General features: G+C 38.5%; 1 protein-coding gene across 5 annotated transcripts in view; it reads right to left on the reverse strand.

The window, feature by feature from the left end:
• LOC127806050 (vacuolar sorting protein 18) overlaps positions 1–25,027 on the reverse strand; it is a 105,019-nt gene that overhangs the window by 32,260 nt on the left and 47,732 nt on the right. For all 5 annotated transcript variants that reach the window (XM_052343025.1, XM_052343026.1, XM_052343028.1 and 2 more), the window contains one exon: positions 12,796–12,938. In XM_052343025.1, the coding sequence (XP_052198985.1) occupies positions 12,796–12,938 (143 nt within the window). The remainder of the gene's footprint in view (positions 1–12,795; positions 12,939–25,027) is intronic.

A 25,027-nucleotide genomic window follows, 5' to 3' on the forward strand; every position in this document is an offset into this window, starting at 1 on the left:
GCCTTCATTTCCTCCATAACCGCTGCTTTCCATTTAGGATCCTGCATTGCTCCTTGGATATCTTTTGGAATAATTACACTGTCAACTTTAGCAATAAACCCTCTGAATTTAGGAGACAACTTAGCATAGGTCAAATGATTTTTCAGTGGGTATTTTGCACAGGATCTTACCCCCTTTCGTAGAGCTATGGGCATTGTCCAATCCAGTCTGTCCTCTGGTGCTGCATCACTGCTAGTGTCATGCTCCTTGCTGAGAGTTTCCCTTGCTTCAGGGCTGTCTTTTAGACATTCTTCTTCAGTCTTGTATGCATCTTCTAAAGGACCAGCAGCTGTTGGTAGAGATGATTGACACTGTTGTAGCTTAGTTTGGTCTTTTGGTCGTCGGGAATAAACAAGCAGAGGGTCAGCTGGTGGTGTGGTATTGTGCTGACCAGAACAATGGCCAGCTGCTGTGTTAGAATCAATTGTTAATTTATGGACTGCTGGAGCTGTATCTGCTGTTGTAGAAGTCACTGTTAGTGTGTTATCAGAGGTTTTAATCATTTCTCCCCCTTGAGAATACACTGGCAGTGAAAGAGTGGGAGGAGAAAGTGGATTATTGGGAGGATCCATAGGTGATTTGGACTGATAGTAGGGAATATCCTCATAGAATGTAACATCGGAGGAAATATAGTATTTTCGATTCATAGGGCTGTAACATTTGTATCCTTTTTGGGTAGGAGAATATCCAATAAAAAGGCATTTTAAAGCCTTGGGATCAAGCTTAGTACGAGAGGGACTGTGATTGTGAACATAAGCAACACAGCCAAATACTTTAGGCGGAAGGGAGTGGAGAAAAGGAGCATGAGGATATAAGGCACAAAGGGTATCAATGGGGGTTTTGAAGCTCAAGATCTTGGAGGGTAGGCGGTTTATAAGAAAAGCTGTTGTAAGAACCGCTTCCCCCCAATAGGAATGAGGGACATGGGTTGTGAACATCATTGCTCTTGCAACTTCTAAGAGATGCCTATTTTTCCATTCGGCCACACCATTTTGTTGTGGTGTGTAAGGGCAAGAGCTTTGATGTAAAATCCCATGGTCAAGCAAGTAATTGGTTAGATCATGAGAAAAATATTCCCTTCCATTGTCAGTCCTAAGGATGTGAATTGAAGCTTGGAACATATTCACAACAAATTGATGAAATTGTTTGAAGATACCACTAGCTTCGGATTTCTCCTTCATAAGGTACACCCAACATGTTCTAGAGTGGTCATCTATGAAAGTTATGAACCACTTAGAACCTGAAATATTTGGCAGTTTAGAGGGGCCCCAAATATCACTATGGATTAGATGGAATGGAGATGAGGGTTTGTAATATTGGATGGAATGATGGGCCTTAAACTGTTTTGCAAGAGTGCAGTTTTCACATAAAAAAATGTGATCTTTATTAATGAAGAATTGGGGATACAAAAATTTAAGGTAAGGGAAACTAGGATGTCCTAACCGCTTATGCCATAACATAGCTTTGGCATTGGCGTTAACATTGAAAACAAATTTATTTGGATGAGTAGCTTCCAAAGAGTTCCCGGGCAACCAATAGAGACCATCCCTAGCTTCAGCACTGCCAATCATCATCCCCGAGGCTTGGTCCTGAAATAAACAATAGGATGGAAAGAATATCACTTTGCAATTCATGTCACTTGTAATCCTACTTACAGATAACAAGTTGTGACTTAATCCTGGAACATATAGAACTGAATCAAGTTTTAACTTTGAAATACACACTTTACCAAGACCCAAAGCAGGAGAGGTAGAACCATCAGCCATAGAAATCTCAATCTGCTTTCTACATGGTCTATATTCAGTCATACCTTCCATGGAACTTGACATATGATCAGATGCTCCTGTATCTATTATCCATACATCCTTAGGAATCTGTTTTGACACTAAAGAGCAATGAGGGTTACCTTGCAATGCAATAGAGGCTATAGATTGAGGATTAGAAGAATCAGCCAAACTTGTTCCTTGACTAAGCAGCCTGTACAATGTCTTTATCTGTTCTTCTGTTAGATTTAAGTTTGATTTTACCCCTTTTTCTCCACCTGATTTTGGCCCATCTTCACCAGATGCAGCAGTCACATATGCTGATCTGCTGCCTTCTCGTTTATTCCTTGGTTTCCAATCAGCTGGTTTGCCATGGATCTTCCAACAAGTCTCTCGGGTGTGGTATGGTCTTTTGCAATGATCACACCATTGCTTTTCTCTCCCATAATATTTTTGACCAAAATCTCCTTGCTTAACAGTAACAAGGGCTGAATGTTGGTTAGTCAAATCAGCAGTTGATTGAAGCATAACCTTTCGGCGGCTTTCTTCTCTTCTAACTTCTGCAAAAACTTCCCTTAAATTGGGCAGAGGTTTAGTGCCTAAGATCCTGCCACGTACCTCATCTAGATCACTGTTAAGTCCATGGAGAAAATCGAAAATTCAATCTTTTTCGATCATCTTATTATATTTAACACTATCAGTAGCACTTTCCCAAGTAATAGTATAAAACAAATCCATCTCATGCCATAACTCTACCAAAGTATTAAAATAATCTGTAACACTTAGATTACCTTGCTTGGTATTCCTTATGGCTGACCTTACCTCAAAGCTTTGAGATGAATTTTCCAAATCTGAATACATCTCTTGCACCGAATCCCAAATCTCCTTGGCTGTTTTATGGAAGAGGTATGTCCTTCCAATCCTAATTTCCATGGAATTTATCAACCATGCCATTATGGTTGAATTTTCGGCCTCCCATATGCCATAGGAAGCATTTGTTGGCGAAGGAGCTGGAGCCGCACCAGTCAAGTATCCAGCTTTCCCTTTACCCTTGATCACCAATAAAACTGATTGAAACCACTCCCTAAAATTACTCCCATTTAACTTATGGTGAGTAATTTGTAGTGGGTGATTGTCGATAGACTGATTGGACATGTTAGGAACGGCTTGTGAAGGAGTCGAATGGTGAACAGCACTTGGAGAACTGGTGACTGAAGTTTCTGTGAAGATAAGGTTTTGGGTTGAATCGGCCATGATCTATTTTTCGGAAAAAACTAAAGAAACAAACAAATGGCAGAGAAACAGAATTTTCTTGCGGCCTAACCTAGGCGCTCTGATACCATGAAACAAGCAGAAAAAGAATGCTTGAATAATTCAAAGATGCTGAAAAACAAGAAGTTAAATACTCTACCTATCCTTATCTTTTCTTCTACAAAATAGGAGATGAGATAGGATGTTCTATCTCCTAAAATTTAGGAAATACTATCTCCTAAATTATAGAGATAACCTAAAAACTAAACAATCACATTCAAACTTTAAATTATAAGATACACTAATTCAATCTATATGGCTGGATGGCCTTATCAATATTTAACTTTGAATTTCGTCCAACAGTTTTCTTACCCTTGCAATCAACTTTTGTGAAGAGCGTTTGATCCGCTTGCCCTTGTTTGTATCCTAGGTGGTTTAGTGTGTCAATAAACCTCTTGAACCATGCCCTAGGAGATTGTTTTAGCCCGTACAAGGATTTTTTCAATCTACATACCTTTCCTCTTGTGTCTTTTCTTTCAAAACCAGGGGGAATTCTCATGTAGACTTCTTCTTCCAACTCACCATTCAAGAAGGCATTTTTTATGTCTAGTTGGAGTCTCCGGTCCAAATTGATTGCCAATGACAATAATACACGGATAGAATTAAGTTTGGCCACTAGTGCAAATGTTTCCTCATAGTCAAGGCCTCGTGTTTGGGTAAAACCTTGAGCTACAAGCCTTGCTTTGTATCTATCCACTTTCCCACCTGAGTTGTACTTTATGGTGAACACCCACTTACTGCCAACTGTGTGTTTTACATATGGAAGATCCATTATTTACCAAGTATTATTCTTTTCTAGGGCTAACATTTTTTCCATAACTGCTTTCCTCCATTTTTCCTCTTGCAGTGCACTGTAGATATCTTTAGGAATCACCTCATCATCGACATTTTCTGTGAATGCCTTGAATTTAGGAGAAAACTTTGTATATCCCAAAAACTCTGAAATAGAATACTTAGGACACTTGGTGCATGATTTGACTCCTTTTCTCCAAGCAATGGGAACATCTAGATCATATTCCAGCTCATGCTCCTATTGTACTTCATCTCTATTCTCCCTGTTAGTAATATCAGCCTCCATTTCAGTCTCCTTTTCCTTTGCCTTTTCTGGACTTACCCTCAGTTTAGATGACATGGGCTACTACTGATGCTGAGGGTCACAAGGCCTTCTTGAATATACCAATAAGGGTGGTTCAGCTTGAATTTGATCACTCTTCTGGGCTCGGTCAAGATTAGGATAAGCAATAGGAAGAGAGGGAGTTGTATCCAAAAACAAAGAATTCCAACTGTTGGTTGTTTCTGGAACATGGGCTAGTTGAGATTGAGGCTGAAAGAAAGGCTGGTTTTCAAGAAAAAAAACATCATAAGAAATAACAAATTTGTGGGTACTAGGATTGTAGCATTTGTATCCTTGTTGTGTTGGAGAATAGCCCACAAAAATGCATTTAATAGCCTTAGGATCGAGTTTCGATGGAGTGGATGGATATTGGCGAACAAAAAAAGTACATCCAAACACACGAGGAGTGAGAGAGTTTAAAACTCTAGCATGATGAGGAAAAACATCAAGGAAGACAACCAAAGGGATCCTAAACTTTAGGATTTTGGAAGGTAAGCGATTAATAAGATAGACAGAGGTCAAAACAGCTTCCCCCCAATATGAATTTGGAACGGAAGTAGTAAACATCATCGCTCTACCTGTTTCTAGCAAATGGCGATTCTTCCTTTCTGCAATTCCATTTTGTTGAGGATTATAAAGACATGAGCTTTGGTGAATTATACCATGCTCAATTAAGTATGTGCTGAATTCATTAGAAAAGTATTTCCTACCATTATCAATTCTCAAAACATGAATTGAGGATTGAAACACATTCTACACTAGATGATGAAACCTTTTTGAATATAGAAAAGGCTCCAAATTTCTCTTTCATCAAAAAAACCCAGCAAACCCTGGTATGGTCATCAATAAAGGTGATAAACCATCGTGTATTAGTGAGGGTTGTAGTTCAAGAAGGCCCCCAAATATCACTATGAACTAAGTGAAAAGGTGTGGAGGAAGTATAAACATGATTAGGATGAGGTATCCTGGTCTGTTTTGTAAGAATACACTATTCACAAGAATAATTGTGAATTTTATTGCTTGATAAAGAAGGATACAAGTGTTTAAGATATTCAAAACTTGGGTGTCCTAACTGCTTATGCCATAACATCATGTCTGAATCTAAAACAAGAGCTAAAGAATATAAAAACCGAGTCCTAGAAGCAGCAGAATGATCATGCCTTGGTGGTTGATGGAGCCCTCATTTCATCTCAACACTGCCAATCATCTTCCCCGAGAATAGATCCTAAAAAACACAAGAATTTTTGGAGAATATCACATTGCAGATCCTGTCAGTGGTAAATCTGCTTACTGATATTAAATTACACTGCAAGTTTGGGACATAAAGGACTGATTTAAGTAGTAATCCTCCTCCCACAACTGTTCCTTTTCCCTTTGCAAAGGATATTGTACCATCAACCATAGTTACACTTATAGGTTTATCACATGATTCAAAATTGGACAATAAATTTAAAGAACCTGTCATGTGATCTGAGGCACCAGTGTGTATGATCCAACTACTGGTAGGTATTCTTTGAGAAATAAAAGAATAGGCAATATTACCTTTTGTGGCAAAAGAAACCATAGGAGTAGGATCTTCTGCATTCCCTGATTTAGTCACCTTTGTTTGGTTGAGAAGTTGTTGTAATAATTCCAGTTGATTTGTTGTGATGGTAAGAGGTGTTGGATTCCCTTTCTCAGCTTCCACCATATAGACTGATTGGCCTCCAGCTTGTCCTCCTCTTTTTTGATTCTTAGGCTTCCAGTTAGCTGGTTTTCCATGAATTTTCCAGCATGTCTCTCGTGTGTGATAGGGCCGGTTACAATGGTCACACCATTGTTTTTCTCTTGCAGTCTCCCCTCTAGAAGATAGAGGAGTCTTTCCCTTAAACGTATTTAGGGTTTATGCAGGGGAATAAACTTCATTACAAGAGTGTCCCGACTCCAAGAACGTGACTTTCTTCCTGCTTTCTTCCCTCCTAACTTCAGCAAATATTTCCCTGATGGTTGGAAAAGGTTTCATCCCTAGCAGCCGACCCCTAACTTCATCTAAATCTAAGTTTAATCCATGAAGAAAATCAAACACTCTCTCCTTCTCCATCATTTTTCCATATTTTTTACCATCTTCTATGCATTCCCATTTAATCTCATAGAAGAGATCCATCTCTTGCCACAAAGCTATTAGAATATTAAAATAATCAGTAACCGAGCTTGTACCTTGTTTTGTGTTTCGAATGAAAGATCGAACTTGAAAACATTGAGCAGTGTTTTCCAAATCAGAATATATCTCTTGGACAACCTGCCATATCTCACAAGTTGTTTTGTAGAAGAGATATGTTCTACCGATTTTAGGCTCCATTGAATTAACTAACCAAGCCATAATAATGGCATTCTCAGCCGCCCATATGCTCGAAGCAGCAGATCCTGAAGTTGGCCTTGCTGTAACTCCAATTAGGTAGCCTTCCTTGCCTTTGCCTCTAACAACCAACAAGACTGATTGGAACCATTCTCGAAAATTAGTTCCATTCAGTTTGTGTTGTGTAATCTGGAGAGACGGATTGTCTAAGGCTGTTGAGAGAGGTGGAACCAAAAAAAAAGTCCTCACCAGAGGAGGATTAGAGGTGGTCACCTCACAGTTGGAGTCGTCTGCCATCTCGGAGTATTAACCCGACTTCTTGAGATGGATTAATGGGGAAAATCAGGCACCATAGGAGATGGCTCTGATACCATGAAGAAATAACTAGGGTAAAAATAAATCTTTCACCCGTAAATCATACATCAGCTTTAGGAAGAATTTATACAGCAAAAGTCCTAAAAATTATCCCACAATCTCTCCAAAGATATCTCCTAAAAACTCTCCTACTTTACAACAGTAGATAATATATATTTAAACTAAAACTATACATGATAAATATCTAAAAATACTCCTAGATTTTAGCTAGCATTATCTTCCAGAACTCCTTCTTAATCTAAGAGTTTAATCCATGCCATGTATGCCACCATTCATGCATCGGAACTCTTTAGGCCTCGTATTCTTCCAACATACAACATTTAAAAGTCTTGTAGAAAAATAAGCTCTCTTGATCACCATGGTGGTAGCCCAAAAGTTTAGGAGTTCTCCTATGCTCCTTGCATTTGGAGTTCAAACCTTAAACCCATCCTACTTGCAGAATGACCCAAACCCCTGGCACCAAAAAGAGCCATGAATGCAAGGTTTGACCCTGCGCATTACAGTAAGGCTAGGTTGGTGAGCTTGCCTTCCCGACACTCGCCATGGTTCAAATTGAATAATCCCTAGCAAGGGACGACCCTCATGTTCACACCCAAATGGGGTTGCTATGCCAGTCGCTCCACCTTTCTCTTTTACTTAGCAAAAGAAAGGAAAAAAAAAACTCTCTTAGTTGATTTTTTTGTACCTCTTCATTACACCACCAAAACTCTTCTTGATTTGGGACTTTTCCCTTTGACTCACCTACAACCAATTCTTATCGTGTTTTGAATAACAATAACCATAGCACCCCACATTTGTTTAACCTATCCTTCACAAAAATTTCTTTTGAGCCAAATAAAACTATGAAATGAATGCAATTATTAGTGTATGAACTACCATTCTATATCCTTCAAAAGTGCAGTCATTCCACTCACCCCACACACTCAAAATCAGGCACAAAGGTGATCTCGAAAATTAGTAGAATAAGTAATCACCAGCTCAAGAATTAGAGGCACATGTAACACAAATTAGAGGGAATAAAACCCCTCCCCCAAAGCATCAATAATAAGGATGAAACCGTCGGAAGAAAAGGAGTATTTTTTCAAGTTTATTAGGTTTATCCAAACTATTGTTTCATCATTCAGATTGTTGGTTGTTTTTCAGTTAGTCTGATCTGGCAGTGGACTGAGTTGTCCTTATCTTTTTTGTTTGGTTTCATATTAGGTGGTTAGATAGTAGTTCCTATTTTTTACGTAGTGGGTAGTTTATCTCCAAAACTATATATATTGAGTCCTAGTTTGCTGAGAATAATATACGATTTTCATTGCCTATGTTTTAACATGGTATCAGAATATAGGCAGCTTATTTCCTAGAAATCGATATTACCATCCTTTGTGTTCTTAAGCCTGGCAGCAGCCTTGTACAACTGCAAGATCAAATATTATCCCAATTTTTGACTCGAGAGATCAAGAGTGATCCATCTAGAAACCATGTCTACCACAACAGAATCTAGTGATGCATCTGAAGCACCAGTATAGCAACTATCAGCGGAGAAAACAAAAGTACTAATCCAACAAGAGAATTACAAAACATCCAGGCAGCCTATAGGCTAAATGGTAAGAATTATCTGAAGTGGTCTCACCTAGTTTGTACATTCTTGAAAGGAAGAGGCAAGTTAAGCCATTTGCTCAGCACTGGACTAAAAAAAGGAGATCCTATATTTGAGGCTCAAGATGAAGAAGACTCTATGATAATGTCTTGGCTATGGAACTCAATGCTTCTAGAGATAAGTGATACTGTTACGTTCTTAAATACAACTTAAGAAATTTGGGATGCTGGCAAACAGACTTACTCTAAAGTTCGAGATGCAAACCAGATTTATGAGATTAAAACAAAAATCTCAGCTACAAAGCACAGAAACCGATCAATCATTGAATGCTCCAATATCCTGCAAACTTTGTGTTGCAAGAGATGGATCATTATCAGTGCATCAAGATGACCTACAACAAGGATGCAACTCTTCTAAAAAGGTTTGTTGAAAAAGACAAGATTTATGAATTTATTGCTGGTTTAAACATTGAGTTTGATGCAATAAGGGTACAGATATTTGGGAAAGAAGACTTGTCGTCCCTAAATGAGACACTAGCCAATGTTTGTGCTAAGGAAGGAAGGAGAGGAGTGTCATGACCTTAAGAGTAATAAAGGGGCATTATTGTAATAAGGTATAATAGTTAGTTACGGATATTTTACAAGTTGTTAGAAGCACATGGGTGCTGTTAGGATATTGTTAGAAATTAGTTAAGCATCTAGCTATACCTATAAAAAGGCTAATTGTAAGAGGGGAGGGATATGCATGAATTGATTAAAGAAATCTGATTCTCTCTCTACAATTTCTCTACAATCTCCCTCTCATTTCTCTATTCTGCTCTCCCTCATTTTCTCTCTAATTTCTCCCCCATTCTTCTTCAATCCCCCCCTATACATTCTATTCTTGACTTTAAATGAATCGGAACCTTCCGATTTCCATTCTAGACCTAAGCTAAACCCTAGGATCATGACAAATTGGTATCAGAGCTGTACCATCCTCGGCTGTGATTCTGTTGCAGCTCTGATTTGAAGGTGACTGGGCCAGGCAATTCCGACAAAGCTTCTAGCGACTCCTAGAGCAGTTTAGGGTGATCGGAAATTGCAGTCGAAGCAGATTTGGAGTGTTGGACGGTGATGGCGTGAAGCGAACGATGATTAGTGTTGGTTCTCGACTGAGATTTCGACGAAAACGGTTCATTCGCTCACTGTAAATTGATCATGGGAAACAAATTCCAACAGTGCTTCTTGGCTGTTGAGAGGTTTTTTCTGATCCGATTCAGAGCTGACATTTCAGTGAGTAAGGAATTAGTCTGGAAGCGATTGTTGCATCTTGACAATCGCTGTTAGAACTTGGAGCGATTTTTAGAGTTGCAACCATCCAGCGAGTATCGGAAGGGATTTTCTGGAAGCAAGGCGATTCCAGGCAGGATAGTGCGACTCAAGAGGGTGACCTCAGAAGCAGAGTTGCGCGGCAGGTTTCTGAAATCCACGACAAGCAGCCCCAACGATTCCCCTGGTAAATTCCGATCGATTATTTGTTGTCATTTCTGTTCGAAATTTGAAGGTATTAGTAGAAGATCCATGAACGAACAGACAATCGAAGATCCACGGGACTTGAGCCCATCATCGATCAGTACAGAGGAGAATTCGCGATTGGTGGGGGAGTCCGCCGAAGGAGGTGACGTGGACATCCAGGTGGGTCGCGAATGGCGTGAGCGACTGGTGCAGGAGTTCCAAGCGATCACGGTTTGGTCGGGCAAGGAAGTTAGTGTTGCAGCCGAGTTAATTGCAGTAGGTCTGGCGATTGTGCAGTGGGTGTCGCGGCCATTTTCAACGGTCGATGATTGGGCAGAACTAGAGGAAGGACCCGAGGTGAGTCCAGCAGTCTGGGCGAACAGATTGAACACCTCCGATCGAAAATACCGCCCAATCGGGATTGGAAGGAGTTCCCCTGACGAAGGCCGCTGAACGCAAAGGATCACAGGAAGCAATCCTAGACACAACAAGGAATGGATTGAATAACTAAGTCGATCTATTTGGGAGGCTGTGCTGGAGGTGACTTGGCCAAGTGGTGCTGACAGTGCATTTGGTGGCTCTCGGTTTGAAATTTAGGGAGTGTTGGTCAGAGCTTGAGGATGAACAGACAAGGCGTCTCCGAAGGAAGGGTCGACAACTGTTGTCAAGTAGAAGAGCATGTGGATTGCGTCTATTTTCAAGGCTGGGCAATGTGGCAGATTTGGCGGAATTGTAATTCCTAAACTACTGCAACCATCAAATTCTCAATTCTGGAGAATTCTATTAGTTGCAGCACAATCGAGCAAGGGAGGCGAGCATCCCAGGCAATTCCAATAGTGAATTCCAACGATCTGGGGAATTCCGAAGAGCGAAAGGAATACAGTTGACTCTCGGCAATTTCTTAATGGTTGAGCTTGGATTTTGGAAGTGCAATTGAGTGGTTGGATAAGGCGAGTCCGACGGCGATTCCAGCAGGTATAGGGAATCATTGCAGCAGGCGAGTCAAGAGAATTGGTAGGCCTAGGGGACTTTAGGAGGCTGATCAAGTTGCTGTAAGTGTGCAATTTTTTTCTACTGTTACAATAGATTTGGTCTTGAAGCATAATAGTGGCTGCAATTTGCCACTTATTGGATCAATTTTAGAGGTGATTGGGTGAGGCAGTTACAGAAGGTAATTAGGATGGAAAGAGTTGTTGTTTCTGGGCTTATTGCTTTTCTAGCCAGTGAGATTTTGGCCAGGAGGAGTAGTGCACGGAGGAGTCCCATGGAGTCTCAATTGCAACTCAAGAATACTTCATTTTCAGCTGAAAGAGAGCCTCAATGGCAGCCAAAGAAGGCTGCATTTCCAGAGGGCAGCAACAGGGACAAACGAACAAGCAATGGGATTCATGAAGAATGCAAGGAATTTGGTCGAATGTTCCGCGAGAAGTTGCAAGAGTTTGCAATGATACTATCTAAGGAGTATCATTATAGTTTTTCCACCGAATACTTTGATGACTATCATGGAAGTTTCAACAAAGAGGAGTTTCTTCAAATGGAGAAGCCAAAGGAAGAAAAAAGTGAGGAAAAGGGATTGGAGGATGACACTCGATCAATTGACAGCCTCTCAAGCACTCTTACTAGTGCCGAAACACTTGGCCAGGTGCCAATGATTGAGCAATCGTTGGCAGGAAGTGAAGTTGCAGCATCTCCTAATGTTAATGCTCACAAACAGCCTTGGTATGAGTATTCAAGGAAAGAAAACAAACCTCCATTGCTGCATTTTGAGGGTGTTGTTGATATTTCTGCAGCAAAACATGGTTGTGGGTTGAATGGGGATATAGTGACAGCAACAATGGCTGAAGATCTGCCCTTCTTACTTGTATTGGACAGTAATGAAGTACTAACAGAAGTCGCGAACATGGATAGTCCATCCATTGGACTCCAAGGTCCACCTACTAGTTATGTCAATCTGAAAGTGGCTGATCATGTCCATAGATTGGAGACCAAGCTTGATTGGATATCTATTACCAAGGGTGGTTGTATTGGGCTTGAACACGATGAAGTTTTCCCTACTGAAATTCTGGGCCAATTTATGCTTGGAATTGATCTTGAAAACCTAAGAACGAAGAAGAAGAAACCTAGAAGGAGAAAGAAAGAAAGAAGAATTAAGATAGAAAAATAATTAAAATAATAGGCTGCCTGTAGAATATTAATGACTTCATTAACAAAATTTACTCAAATTTTGCACCAACGAGAGTGCATCACTTGACACTTATTGGAGAAAACGTGATCAAGAAGTCGAATACCGTACAAGTTTGAGAAAATTACAGTATCACATTGGTGTCTCCAATGAATCTCAGTTGTGTACACTCAGGTATCACATTGATGTGCCTTGCCTAATTTAAGTATTTTTATGGATTGTGCAATGAGTAAAAATGACGTGAATGTTTTTATTCTTCTAAGGTAATTTATATTTCCCCAATAATCCATTTTATAAACCTCAAAAGATCTACTAAAAACCAATTACTATATAAAACCACCTACCACAACCTGGTAATAGTTTAAGACCCTATAACAATTAAAAAAATCTACATATAAAAAATTCAAAAACACCATATTTCATGCTATTTCTTCCACATTACACTAACCAGAAAATGTAAATAGATTATAGCTTCAACAAAAATAGTCAACCAAGAAAAGAACCACAGCCACACAGAAAAGAGTATACAAATATAAATAGGTTGAATGCAAAATTTAACTGCCATGTTCGTCAACATTATAACAATAAAATTTACCTTTCTAATAGTTTCATTGTGGTTGCCTCATCCAGCACATCCTTGCAATCAGCAAGAAAAGCACGAAACTCCCTAATGATGGAGTGGTACTCTGAACTACGATTCTCTAAAGCGGAATCATCTTCAAGGAGAAGTCGATTGATCTAAACTCAAAATATGAAAATGTGCAGTTAACATGTAGCATGTAAACTTTTTAGTGCAAGTCAAATTCCTGTGTGCACTAGACAACTGATTCAAGCCATAAATAATAAAGAATAGAAGAATTGCCAACAGTAATTGACAAAATTAAAATTGCAACCACCATAAAGTGAGACACAGTCTACAACATTTTGTAAGTGGTTAGAACTTCCCAGTGAAAGATGGGTACAAATACCAGCATTGTTGACTCCAAAGAAAGATGGTAGTTGGAGGATGTGCATAGATAGTTGAGCAATTAACAAGATAACAGTTGGGTAGAAATTCCCAATTCTGAGACTAGATGACATGTTGGACAGATTGCATGGTGCTAAGTGGTTTTCAAAATTAGACTTGAGAAGTGGATACCATCAAATTTGAATTAGATTAGGAGATGAGTGGAAAATGCCTTTGAGACTAAGGAGGGGTTGTATGAGGGTAAAGAAGCTAAGTCCAAAATCAAAATCAAAATCAAATTCAAAGTCAAGGCCAAAACCAAAATCATAGATTAAGGATTGGGTCATGGAACATAGGAACATTAACAAGCAAAGCTATGGAAGTGGTAGATGTAATGATTAGGAGAAAGATTAATATTATGTGCCTTCAAGAGATGAGATGGGTAGGGAAAAAAGTAAAAACTTTATCAGAAACTGGATATAAAATATGGTACACAGGAAATGATCGAGCAAAAAATGGAATGGGGATTATTATGGATAAAAGCTTAGTAGATGAGGCAGTGGATGTAAAGAGAATAGGGGATAGGATTATTATGGTGAAAGTTAGTCTACGAAGAATGACTATGAATATCTTTAGTACATATGCACCACAAGCGGGGTTAGGTGAGGAGATAAAAGCAAAATTCTGAGAGGACCTAGAGGGACTCATACAAATGATACTAATAGGAGAGAAAGTGATTATAGGAAGTGACTTAAATGGCCACGTGGGTAGAGATGGAAACGGCTATAGAGAGGTACATGGAGGGTATGATTCGGGGAAATTAATAATGAGGATAGATCTATTCTAGATTTTGCTATGGCATATGGGCTCATCATAACCAATACTAGGTTCAAAAAACGGGACGAACACTTAATCACATATAAAAATGTCACATCAAGCACTCAAATAGATTGCTTCCTCATGAGACAAGAGAATTGGTTATGTTGTAGGGATTGTAATGTGATACCGGGAGAGTGTTTGACTACTCAACATAGACTTTTAATACTTGACGTCCAAGTAAGAAATTGGAAGAGGAAAAAATTACATAAAACAAAATTCAAGAATTAGGTGGTGGGATTTAAAAGGGGAGAAACTGTAACACCCGAGATTTTGTTTATTTCCTTTCTCAGTTCAAATATGTAATATCCAAGAATTTTAAATTGTGATATAAAGCTTGGAAGAAAGAGATTGGCTTATACCAAAAGCCTTAGGATGTCTTAGCTTGGAAGAAAGAGATTGGCTTATACCAAAAGCCTTAGAATGGCTTAGCTTGGAAGTTGTAAGGTTAGCTTTGAAAGGAAGAATGGTTGTAATGATTGATTTTACCCTAAAAGTCTAAGATGACTTAACTTGGAAGACTTAACTTGGATTGGCTAGGATTTGCTTGCAAAGGAAGCAGATGATAAGGGCTTATCTTGAAGGTGTATTTGGAGGCCTATGATTGGAAGAAGTGGAGGCTTGCTTGAGAAGATTGGAAAAATTTCAAAGTTGTGATGATTACTAGGGTGGAAAATGAGTAACTTGGAGGCCAAGTGAAATCTTGAGGATTTGGGAATTTAAAGGCTATATAAAGGGAATGAGGTAAGGCCACGTGAAGCTAAGGAGAAAGGAAACAAGCAAGTGCAAGAAAAATCAAAGAAAAAGCAAAGCAGAAAGGATAGGGAGACCTGATCAGAAAACCGCGAAAACAGAAAAGAAACCGAAAAGGTAGGTCAAATTTCTTTCCATGGGGTCATAAAGCACGAAAAGAGGAGTCCGTAGGTTCAAACGGAGAGCGAATCAGATAAAAAATGAGCAAGTTATAGCATTTTTAATTTTAGGGTGCAAAATTCGAAACAAGGAAGGAGGTGGCGCGTGGCCAACCTTCTTGGGGCGCGTGAAAGCCCCTTTTTCCATGAGATTTCACATGTCAACCCCTTATTTAATTACCTACAATCCCATGTAAGGTTATGTGAGGGTTAGTTCACGAAAATACGTATTTTGTCTACAGAAAAACAAACCCGATAAGGTGTGAAGCCTTAAACATTCAAATCTCGTCCAACCAAGTTGAGATAAGTACATTGTGAACTATTTATGATGTTTAAGCATACCCATAAATTATGTTATGTGGTCCCTCATGTTATGTTATGTTCACGCAAGTTTCGAGACCGGAGCTCGGTAGCGCTACGCACGAGGGTTCTTACCCCTGCAAGTTGGTGGAACCTCTCGTGTCTCCATATGATATGTTATGTTATGTCATGACTTGTTTAAATACATATTATGGTTCTCTTGTACTTACTGAGACTCGCATGAATCTCATCCCATATTTTTCACCCCCAGGTGATTATGAATGAGGAGATCGGAACATAGACGTGGAGCGTGGTGGCTATTTGAAGTTAATTTTTAATAGTCGAAATGATGTTTCTCTCTTCTTGTATTAGAAAGATTTTCAATATTACACTCTTATGATAGATTTACACTATTGCTACACCGTATATCCTTAAAGCTTATTGTCATGAACCTAGGGTTCATAACAGGTTTAAGAAGTAATTGGGGAGGGATTGAATTGGAGAAGAAATCATAATTGAAAGAGAACTGATAACAGAATGATTGGAGGAGGAAATGGAGCAGAAATGGGGGGAAGAAATCAGTAGAAAGGGAGAGAGTAATAGAGAGAAATGGAAGGGAGATTTAGAGAGAAATGTAGAGAGAAAAATCAGAGATTCAATATCAATTTCAGCATATCCTATCCCATCCGTTTACATAGCCTTATATAGGCATATTTGCTCCTAACTAACTGCAAAACAGCACCCATGTGCTTCTAACCAATTGCTAAAATATCTAAAATATCTTCTAACAACTATTATCAACCTATTACTATATTGCCCTTCTATAGATTCTTGGGTCAAGACACTTATATAAGTTTATGAAAAGAGTCAAGTCTCATTTTAAATCCGGATTTCTCGGTATGGATGCTATTATATTTGCTAAGTCTTTCTTTCTTCTATTGAAGCCATGTTTTCAGTATCAAACTTTATATTTACACGAAACATGCTCTAAATCTTATTATGTTCGAAACTTTACTTAAGTTTATAAAAGTTTTGTTTCTCAAGTTTTCGTCTGCGCTAAACCTTGAAGTTCATAAGAATATTATTATTATTATTATTATTTTTAAGCATGTTTTAAGTCACGGATGTCATAGAAACAACGAATCTTCAAAGAAAAATTAAAGGATAGAAGGGAATGGAATGGAGAAGGACAAATAAACCAAATGTGGAGAGAAATAGTTAATGCCCTGAGAAGCACGACAAAGGTAGTCCTTGGAGAGACAAATGGTAGAGCCCCTAAAATAAAGGAGTCTTGGTGGTGGAATGAAGAGGTACAATTGAAAATTAAAAATAAGAAAACTTACTATAAGGCTGTATATCAATGTAACAATGAAGAAACTCTAAAAAATTATAAAGAAACAAAAAAATAAAAAGAGCTGTAAGTAAAGAAAGATCAAAAGCATATGAGAATCTATATAAACGACTTGATATAAAGTTGGAGAAAGGGATATATATAAATTAGCTAAAGCAAGAGAAAGAAAAACAAGATATCTAAATCAAGTGAAATGCATAAAAGATGAAAACCAAAATGTATTAGTGAATGAGGGAGCGATTAAGGAGAGATGGAAGGAGTATTTCACAAAATTATTCAATACTAGTGGCGACACAAGAGTTAGGTTGGGATATCTTAGTAACTCCGAATGGAACATAAGCTATACATTTTATCGACGCATAAATTCAAATGAAATAAGGCAAGTATTAAAAAAGATGAAAAATCATAAAGCGGTGGGACCGGATAATATACCAATAGAAGCATGAAAATGCATGGGAGAAGAGGGCATCTCCTGTCTAACGAAGTTATTTAATGCGATCCTTAAATCAAAAAAGATGTCAAATGAGTGGATGAAGAGTACTTTGGTTCCTATATACAAAAACAAAGGAGACGTTCAAAACTATGAAAATTACAAAAGAATTAAGTTAATGAGCCATACCATGAAACTCTGGGAGAGAGTAATAGAGCAAATTAGGGGTGTTCAAAAAAACCGGTGCACCGCGGAAACCGGCCAAACCGAACCGAACCAAACCAAACCGATCAGTTTTTTTTTTTTTGGCGGTCGAAAACGGTTTGGATTCTGTCCAAACCGCGTGGTTTACGGTTTGCACAGTTGGCAGTTCGGTTTCCAGGAAAATAAAAAAAAAAATTATAAAAAAATTATTATTATAAAAATCTAATAATTGGCAGCCCCATCCTATTTATTTTTTACACTATTTTGTCTTTATTTTTTGCTCCTATTTATTTACATTTAATTGTCTTTATTTACCAATATTTGTGTCTTTATTTACCATTTTTAAATATCTTTTTTAGTTATTTTAAGTAGCATTTCAAACCGCGGTTTGGCCGAACCCAAACCAGACCGTGGTCTGATTTAGCTGAAAAACCGCACTAACAGTTTGGCGTGCTGAAAATGATTCAGACCGGCCAAACCACACCGCGAACACCCCCAGAGCAGAGGCTCAGAAAAGAAACAAAGGTCTTGGAAAATCAGTTTGGTTTCATGCCTGGTAGGTCAACAATGGAAGCTATATACCTACTGAGACGCCTAATGGAAAGGTATCGGGATCATCAGAAGGACCTGCATATGGTGTTTATAGATCTAGAAAATGCCTATAATAAGGTCCCTAGAGAAGTATTATGGATAGTTTTAAAGAAGAAAAGAGTCTGAAAAGCATATATACAACCCTTTAAGGACATGTATCACGATGCAGAGACAAGGGTCAGAACATGAAGAGGAGATACTGAACCATTTAAAATTACAATGGGACTGCATCAAGGTTCTGCACTAAGTCCATATTTATTTGCTTTAGTAATGGATGAACTCACTAAAGACATTCAGACAGAGGTGCCATGTTGTATGCTATTTGGAGATGACACAAGTGTTGGTGGATGAAGTAAAAGGAGTGAACACTAAGCTTGAGTTGTGGAGAAACAATTTAGAATCTAAGGGATTTAAATTAAGTAGAAAGAAAACAAAATATATGGAATGTAAATTTAGTAAGAATGCAAGAGTGGAGGATGTTATAATAAAATTGGAAGACCAAATCTTATAAAGAAAAAACCATTTTCGATATTTGGGATCAGTGATTCAAAAAGATGGAAAAATTCACGAGGATGTCACACATAGAATTAAGGCAAGTTGGCTAAAATGGAGAAATGCATCGGGGGTGTTATGTGATGGTAAAATCCCATTAAAATTGAAGAAAAATTCTATAGGATAGCTATAAGACCAATCTTGTTGTATGGCTCAGAATGTTGAGCAATCAAATACCAACATGAGCAAAAGACGAGCGTAGCAGAAATGAGGATGTTAAGATGGATGTGCGGCCATACAAGAAAAGATAAAATTAGAAATGAGATTATTCGTAATAAGGTAGGAGTAGTGCCAATTGAGGAGAAGATGAGAGAGACTAGACTAAGATGGTTTGGTCATGTGAGAATGAGACTAAGAGACGCTCTTGTAAGGAGAGTTGATAAAATGGAACAATTAGTCAAAAAAAGAGGTAGAGGTAGATCCAATAAGAGTTTGGGAGAGACATTAAAGTTTGATATGAAGTGTATGGACCTAAATGAAGATATGACAAAAGACATAAATACATGGAAGTCTAGAATTCATGTAGCCGACCCCACATAGTGGAATAAAGGCTAGATATGTTGTTGTTGTTGTTATATTTTGATGATATCCTAATTTATAGTAGATCCGAGCAAGAGCACCTTTCGCACTTGAGGGAAGTGCTAACAATCTTACAGGAGAATAAGTTGTGTGTGAACCAATAAAAGTGTAGTTTCATGACAGATAAACTCCTATTCTTGGGCTTTATTGATAGTGCTGAAAGGATATGAAGAAAAGATCTGAGCCATTAGAGAATGGCAAAACTCAAAAACTATCACTGAGGTGCGAAGTTTCCATGTACTGGCAACTTTCTACAGGCGTTTTATACGCAACTTTAGTAACATCACCGCACCCATAACCGAGTGTTTGAAGAAGGGGAAATTCCATTGGGGAGAGGAAGCCCACACTAGTTTTGCTGTGTTAAAAGAAAAGTTGTGTACTGCTCCAGTATTGGCGCTACCAGATTTTGACAAGCTATTTGAAGTGGAATGTGATGCCAGTGGAGTAGGCATAGAGGTCGTCATGTCCCAAGAGAAGAGGCCCATAGCATATTTCAGTGAGAAGTTGAGTGAACCAAGGCGAAAGTGGAGCACATATGATGAGGAATTCTTTTATGTCGTCTAAGCTTTGAAAATGTGGGAGCATTATCGGGTTGGGTGAGAATTTGTTCTGTACTCAAATCATGAAAGTTTGAAGTACTTGAATAGCCAGAAGAGAATCAACAGTGATACGCATGCTAGGTGGTCTCAGTTTTTGAATAAATTCTCTTTTAAACTGAAGCACAAGTCGGGAGTGCAGAACAAAGTTGCAGATGCTTTAAGCAAACAAGCAGACTTATTGCTAACAATGATCACAGAAGTTGTGGGTTTTGAACGACTGAAGGATTTGTATGTAACAAATGAGGATTTCCAAGTTCTTTGGGGGAAGTGCAATAGCAACGAACTTACAGATGATTTTCACATTCACGAGGGGTACTTGATGAAAGGAAATCAACTTTGCATACCTCGTTCCTCTCTAAGGGAAAAGCTAATTCAAGACTTGCATGGAGTGGGTCTAGCTGGTCATCTTGGTCATGATAAAACCATTGTTGCGGTTAGTGATTATTTTTATTAGCCACAATTACAGAGGGATGCAACCAAATTTGCACAAAGGTACTACATATGCCAAACTACTAAGGGATAGTCAAAGAATACAGGGTTATACATGCCTTTACCTATTCCTAAAGCTATTTGGGGGGATCTATCAATGGATTTTGTGTTAGGTTTACCAAGAACTCAACGAGGTATGGACTCTATTTTTGTTGTTGTTGATAGGTTCTCAAAGATGGCTCAGTTCATCCCTTGCAAGAAGACTGCTAATGCGAATGGTATTACTAAATTATTCTTCAAAGAAGTAGTCCTTTACATGCGGATGATACAACCCACCCTCAAACAGATGGGCAGACAAAAGCAGTGAACAGAGCTCTGGGCAACCTCATTCGAAGCATCTGTGGTGATAAGCCTAGATAATGGGATTTAGCACTAGCACAGGCAGAATTTTCTTATAACAATGCTATTCACAGTGCCACAGGACAATCACCATTTTGAGTCCTGTATCAGAAGTCACTGCAGCATGCTTTGGATCTAATCAAGCTTCCAAAGGATCTAGGAATCAACGTAGCTACTCACCATATGGGAGAACAGTGGAAGACCGTGCAGGAAGATGTGAAGCAGAAGTTGCAACAAGCTAACTCTAAGGACAAACAAGCTACTGATCGACATTGTAAAGAGAAGTTGTTTTCAGTTAAAGATGATGTGTTGGTGTTTCTGCAAAAGGAGAGATTTCCAGCAGGCACTTATAACAAGTTACAGCCCAAAAATATGGTCCTTACAAGATTTTGAAGAAGATCAATGATAATGCCTATGTCGTAGATTTTCCAGACTCATGGGTATATCCAAGATGTTCAATGTTGCAGATCTTTATACCTATCATTCCTAGATAAACCCTCGTACCCTAATCTTCATGAAAACTCGAGGTTGGGTTTTTCTTAAGTGGAGGGGACTAACGTGGAACATCCAACACAAAAGAGTCCGAAAGAAGCCAGATGAGCCTTTCACATTCCTACTACAGTTAGGATTTTACTTTTAGTTTTATCCTTCAATTAGAATTTCAGTTTTCTACTTTAGTTAGGATTTGACTTTGTTTTTCTCTTCTTGATTCAGCTAGGAATCCATTTTCCTAGTGAATTAAGGTTTAGGATTAGCCTATAAATATTCTTGTTCTAAGTATTAAAAAGCAGCTTTAGAATAATATCATATTTCTTCTCTTATATTTGATTTTGTCTTCAGTTTCAACGTGAAACTAGTTTAAATCGCTTCCTACGCTACATCAAGATCTCACATCCATACATTTGAATCTCGCACTCATGTTTTTATGTACATCATCCAAAGCCATGTCTTGCTTAAATATGCATCTTATCACATTTGTCATGAAAATCAAGCATGCAATCCATATTTCCTTTCAAGCTATTTAAACAAAAGTACCCTAGTTTAATGATGCAAATCTAGCCTTGATCTTGCTTAAACCTCTATTTTTAAATAGAAGTGCCCTTGTTTGCCTCTATATATAGCCTCTACCCAAGGCCTAATCCTATCCTTGATTTCATTTTAATCCAAATGGGTAGGATTCATCCCAACTGCTAACTAATATTTTTTCGTATTTTCTTTTATTTTCTCCATTTTCTTTAATTGCTAGAAAATTCCTTAACCATTGATCATGTTTAAATCTAATGGCTTAAATTTACAACTTTAATCTTGGTCATCTTTCCAGCATGGTCATTTCACATCATTATGCATCACCAAGTTTAACTTCCTCAAGAAGCTAAATAATTTCTACTTTTATTTCTCTTTTTATTTGCCCACAATTTTCTCTACAAAATCTGCCATCTTCCATTTTATATTATTTCCAACCATTGATTTCACTATAGCCAGTGCTCTTTATTCATCTTGCCCACTAATCTCATATTTTAGTGGCACGCCATTCATCTCATTTAATCTAATGACTTTCATTTTAATCTTCCACAATTACCCATTAACTTTCCAATAGACCTTATATACCATAATATTGACTCAATATATAAGGTCTTGGTATTGAACATTTAAATCTCCACATGCCTCAAGAATACCTACTCCACATTTAACTAATTAACCCAACTTTAAATTCTCATTTCTCTAAGTTGCGTTAATTATTTCTCGCTCTTAATACATCATTTAATCTCAATTAAATGTGTATTACATTTCTCTTCCCAGCTTTAACACATTAACATATCTAATATCCTCATCCACATTAATTCACATCATAGACTCAAATTCAAGGACAATCTCTTATACAAAAATCTGATCTATCACATGTGGTACAAGTACATAAAAAGTGGCATGGGTAGGTTAGGCAATAAAATGTTTCCTACATATACAATACGAGGGTGTACACTTAGTTGGAGCATAATTAAGGGTCATGGTTCAACTAGAAATGTATACATTTATATATATTCACCAGTATTTTAAAGATAAATACAACAGTAACCAGAATAAGAACAACCAGGTGAGTTTTTTTATTTAAGATCCCTAGCTTTAGATTGCTTTTATACTAGCACCCTAGATTTTTTATTTAGTTTTTTTTTTTTTTTTAGATTCTTCAATCATCTGTCATGTCCTTAGGAGGATTAGAAGGGTAATATTGTGATAGGGATATAATAAAGGGGTAATATTATAATAGGCTTATATTAGTTTGTTATGAGATATTTGGTTATTTGTTAGGAGTACATGGGTGTTGTTAGAAATTAGTTAAGGAGCTACCTATGCCTATAAAAAGGCCCATTGTAAGAAGAGATGAATATACTTAAATTGATTAAATAAATTTCTAATTCTCTATCCACAATTCTCTACAATCTCCCTCTCATTTTCTCTCTATTTCTCTCCCCCATTTCTCCCTACATTCTTTCCCCATTTCTGTGTATTTCTTCCTCTCAAGTATTTTGTTCTTGATTCTATTAATCAGCTCCTTTCGATTATCATTCCAATCCTAGGCTAAGCCCTAGGTCAATGACAAATGGTATCAGAGCAGTCAATCTTTGGGCGTGATTTTGATTCAATTATCGGTGGAATTAATCGAGTAGTAATTCGGACGATTTGGGTTCATTTTCCGACCCTATTAAGATCTGACGCGGAGCCACGTTCCTTAGTTGTGATTCCTAGAAGTTCTCCAACAATATCGGTAGCAAGATAGACCGAGCGAAGTACTGACAATTAAAGGTCGATCGGTGAATTGCAGTGATTCCGGCAAACTTGAATGAGTAAGTAATTCTTAGCTTGAGTCTTGAAGGCTAAGCGGAGTAGCGACCAGAAATTGTTGTCCGACTTTGGGAAACAACTTGGTCTAGTGTTCCGAAGGTGCGTCTGACAACTTTTAAGGGCGAGCTTGAAGCAATCAAAACCCAGCCCAAATTCCGCAAGACTCCAGGTAGAATTGTGGCGGGCAATTCTTTCTAGAGCAAGAAAACGAGGCAGACCCAGAGAATTCCAACCGAATTCCTCTGACCAAGAACTGGGCAATCACAATTGGGTCCAGCACGGTGAGACGAGCAAGGCCAATAGTGTTCTTGGCATTAAACGAGGTCCACGAACGAATCTGGGGGTGCAAGCGACTTGGTGTTGTGGGCAAGCAAGACCAAATAGTTCCGATCGGATCTTGAAGACAAACAAGGAAGGTGAAACAGATTCAAGAGATGTTCCAGTGACTCTGGACATCTGGAAGGTGGGTAGGTGTTGGGAGGTGTTAATCTCCAAGCAAGCGAGCACCCTCAGTTCGAACTTAGAAGGCGCCACAGGTGAGTGACCCTCGGCCAATTCTGTGAACATCCTTAGCCTTCAATTCCAGCAGTGTGTAAATTACAGTTGTCCTAGTAGCTGGATCCAAGTTGTTGTGTGTGATTGAGGCAAGCAAACCCAGGCGATCTTGGCTATTGCTCCTTAGCAACAGATCTCAACCACTGCCTAGCTTCCAATTCCTCTTACTGCCGCTAAATTCTGTGGGGTCTTGGCCAAATTATAAGAGGCTAAAGTCCAAGATTGCAAGACTAATTGGGTGGTAGAAGGTGGACGAACAGTTCTGGCCCAGATTGAGAAGGATTAAGGCAACTTGTCTGTGGCTCTGGAGAAGGGATTGGGCAGCGAATCAGTGGAGGAATTCCGTATGTGATAATTCCAATCAAATTCTAGGCTGCTAGTAAGGTAAACACGGGGTAATTTCGACTTTGAATTCTTGTTAACTTTGTTGGAATTGGAGAGGCGAAGAAGGGCAGTATGTATATAGCTCCTTGGTCTTCAAAGTATGTTGATTGTGAAAAATGGGCTAAGAGGAGCAGTGCACTTAGGAGACCATTGGAGCCTCAATTGCAGCAGAAGAATTCTTCATTTTCAGTTGGAATGGAGCCTCAATGGCAGCCAAAGAAGGCTGCATTTTCAATAGGGTGTCCTACTAGGGAGGTTTTGGGAAGCAGTGCCCACGTCAGACAATCAGATCCTCAATGGTAGTAGAAAAATGCTGCATTTTCAGTTGACCGGAAGAATCAAACATGGGGAAAAAAGTTTGAGAATGAGTCTAGCCGAAGGGGCAAAGGAACAAGCAGTGGGATTCATGAAGAGTGTGCGGAATTTGGTCGTATGTTCCATGAGAAGCTACAGGAGTTTGTGATGTAAATCAAGAAGTATCATTACAACTTTCTCATTAAATACTTTGATGATTATCGCAGGAGTTTTAACAAGGAAGAAATTCCTTAAAGTGGAGCAGCTGAAGAAGGACAGCCTTGCTAAAAGTAAATCCTTAATGTACTCCAACTACTAGCAAGTAAAAGTATTTCCACTGAAGGAGACCCTTACTGAAGATATGAAAGGGTCTAAACATACTACTCCCTTAGTCTTGGCTATGGAGAAGGTTGAGGAGTACATGGAAGAAAAGATTGGGGAGGAGAAAGTGGAAGATGGCACTCAATCAATTGGCAGTCTCTCAAGCACTGCCACTAATGCTGAGACTCCTGATGCCATTGATCTCCTGAAATAGCAAAATAAGGAGTCCAAAGAGAAGGAACAAAGAATTGCACTAGACACCTTT

This window comes from Diospyros lotus, chromosome 7 (genome assembly GCF_014633365.1).
Source record: "Diospyros lotus cultivar Yz01 chromosome 7, ASM1463336v1, whole genome shotgun sequence".
Taxonomy (NCBI): domain Eukaryota; kingdom Viridiplantae; phylum Streptophyta; class Magnoliopsida; order Ericales; family Ebenaceae; genus Diospyros; species Diospyros lotus.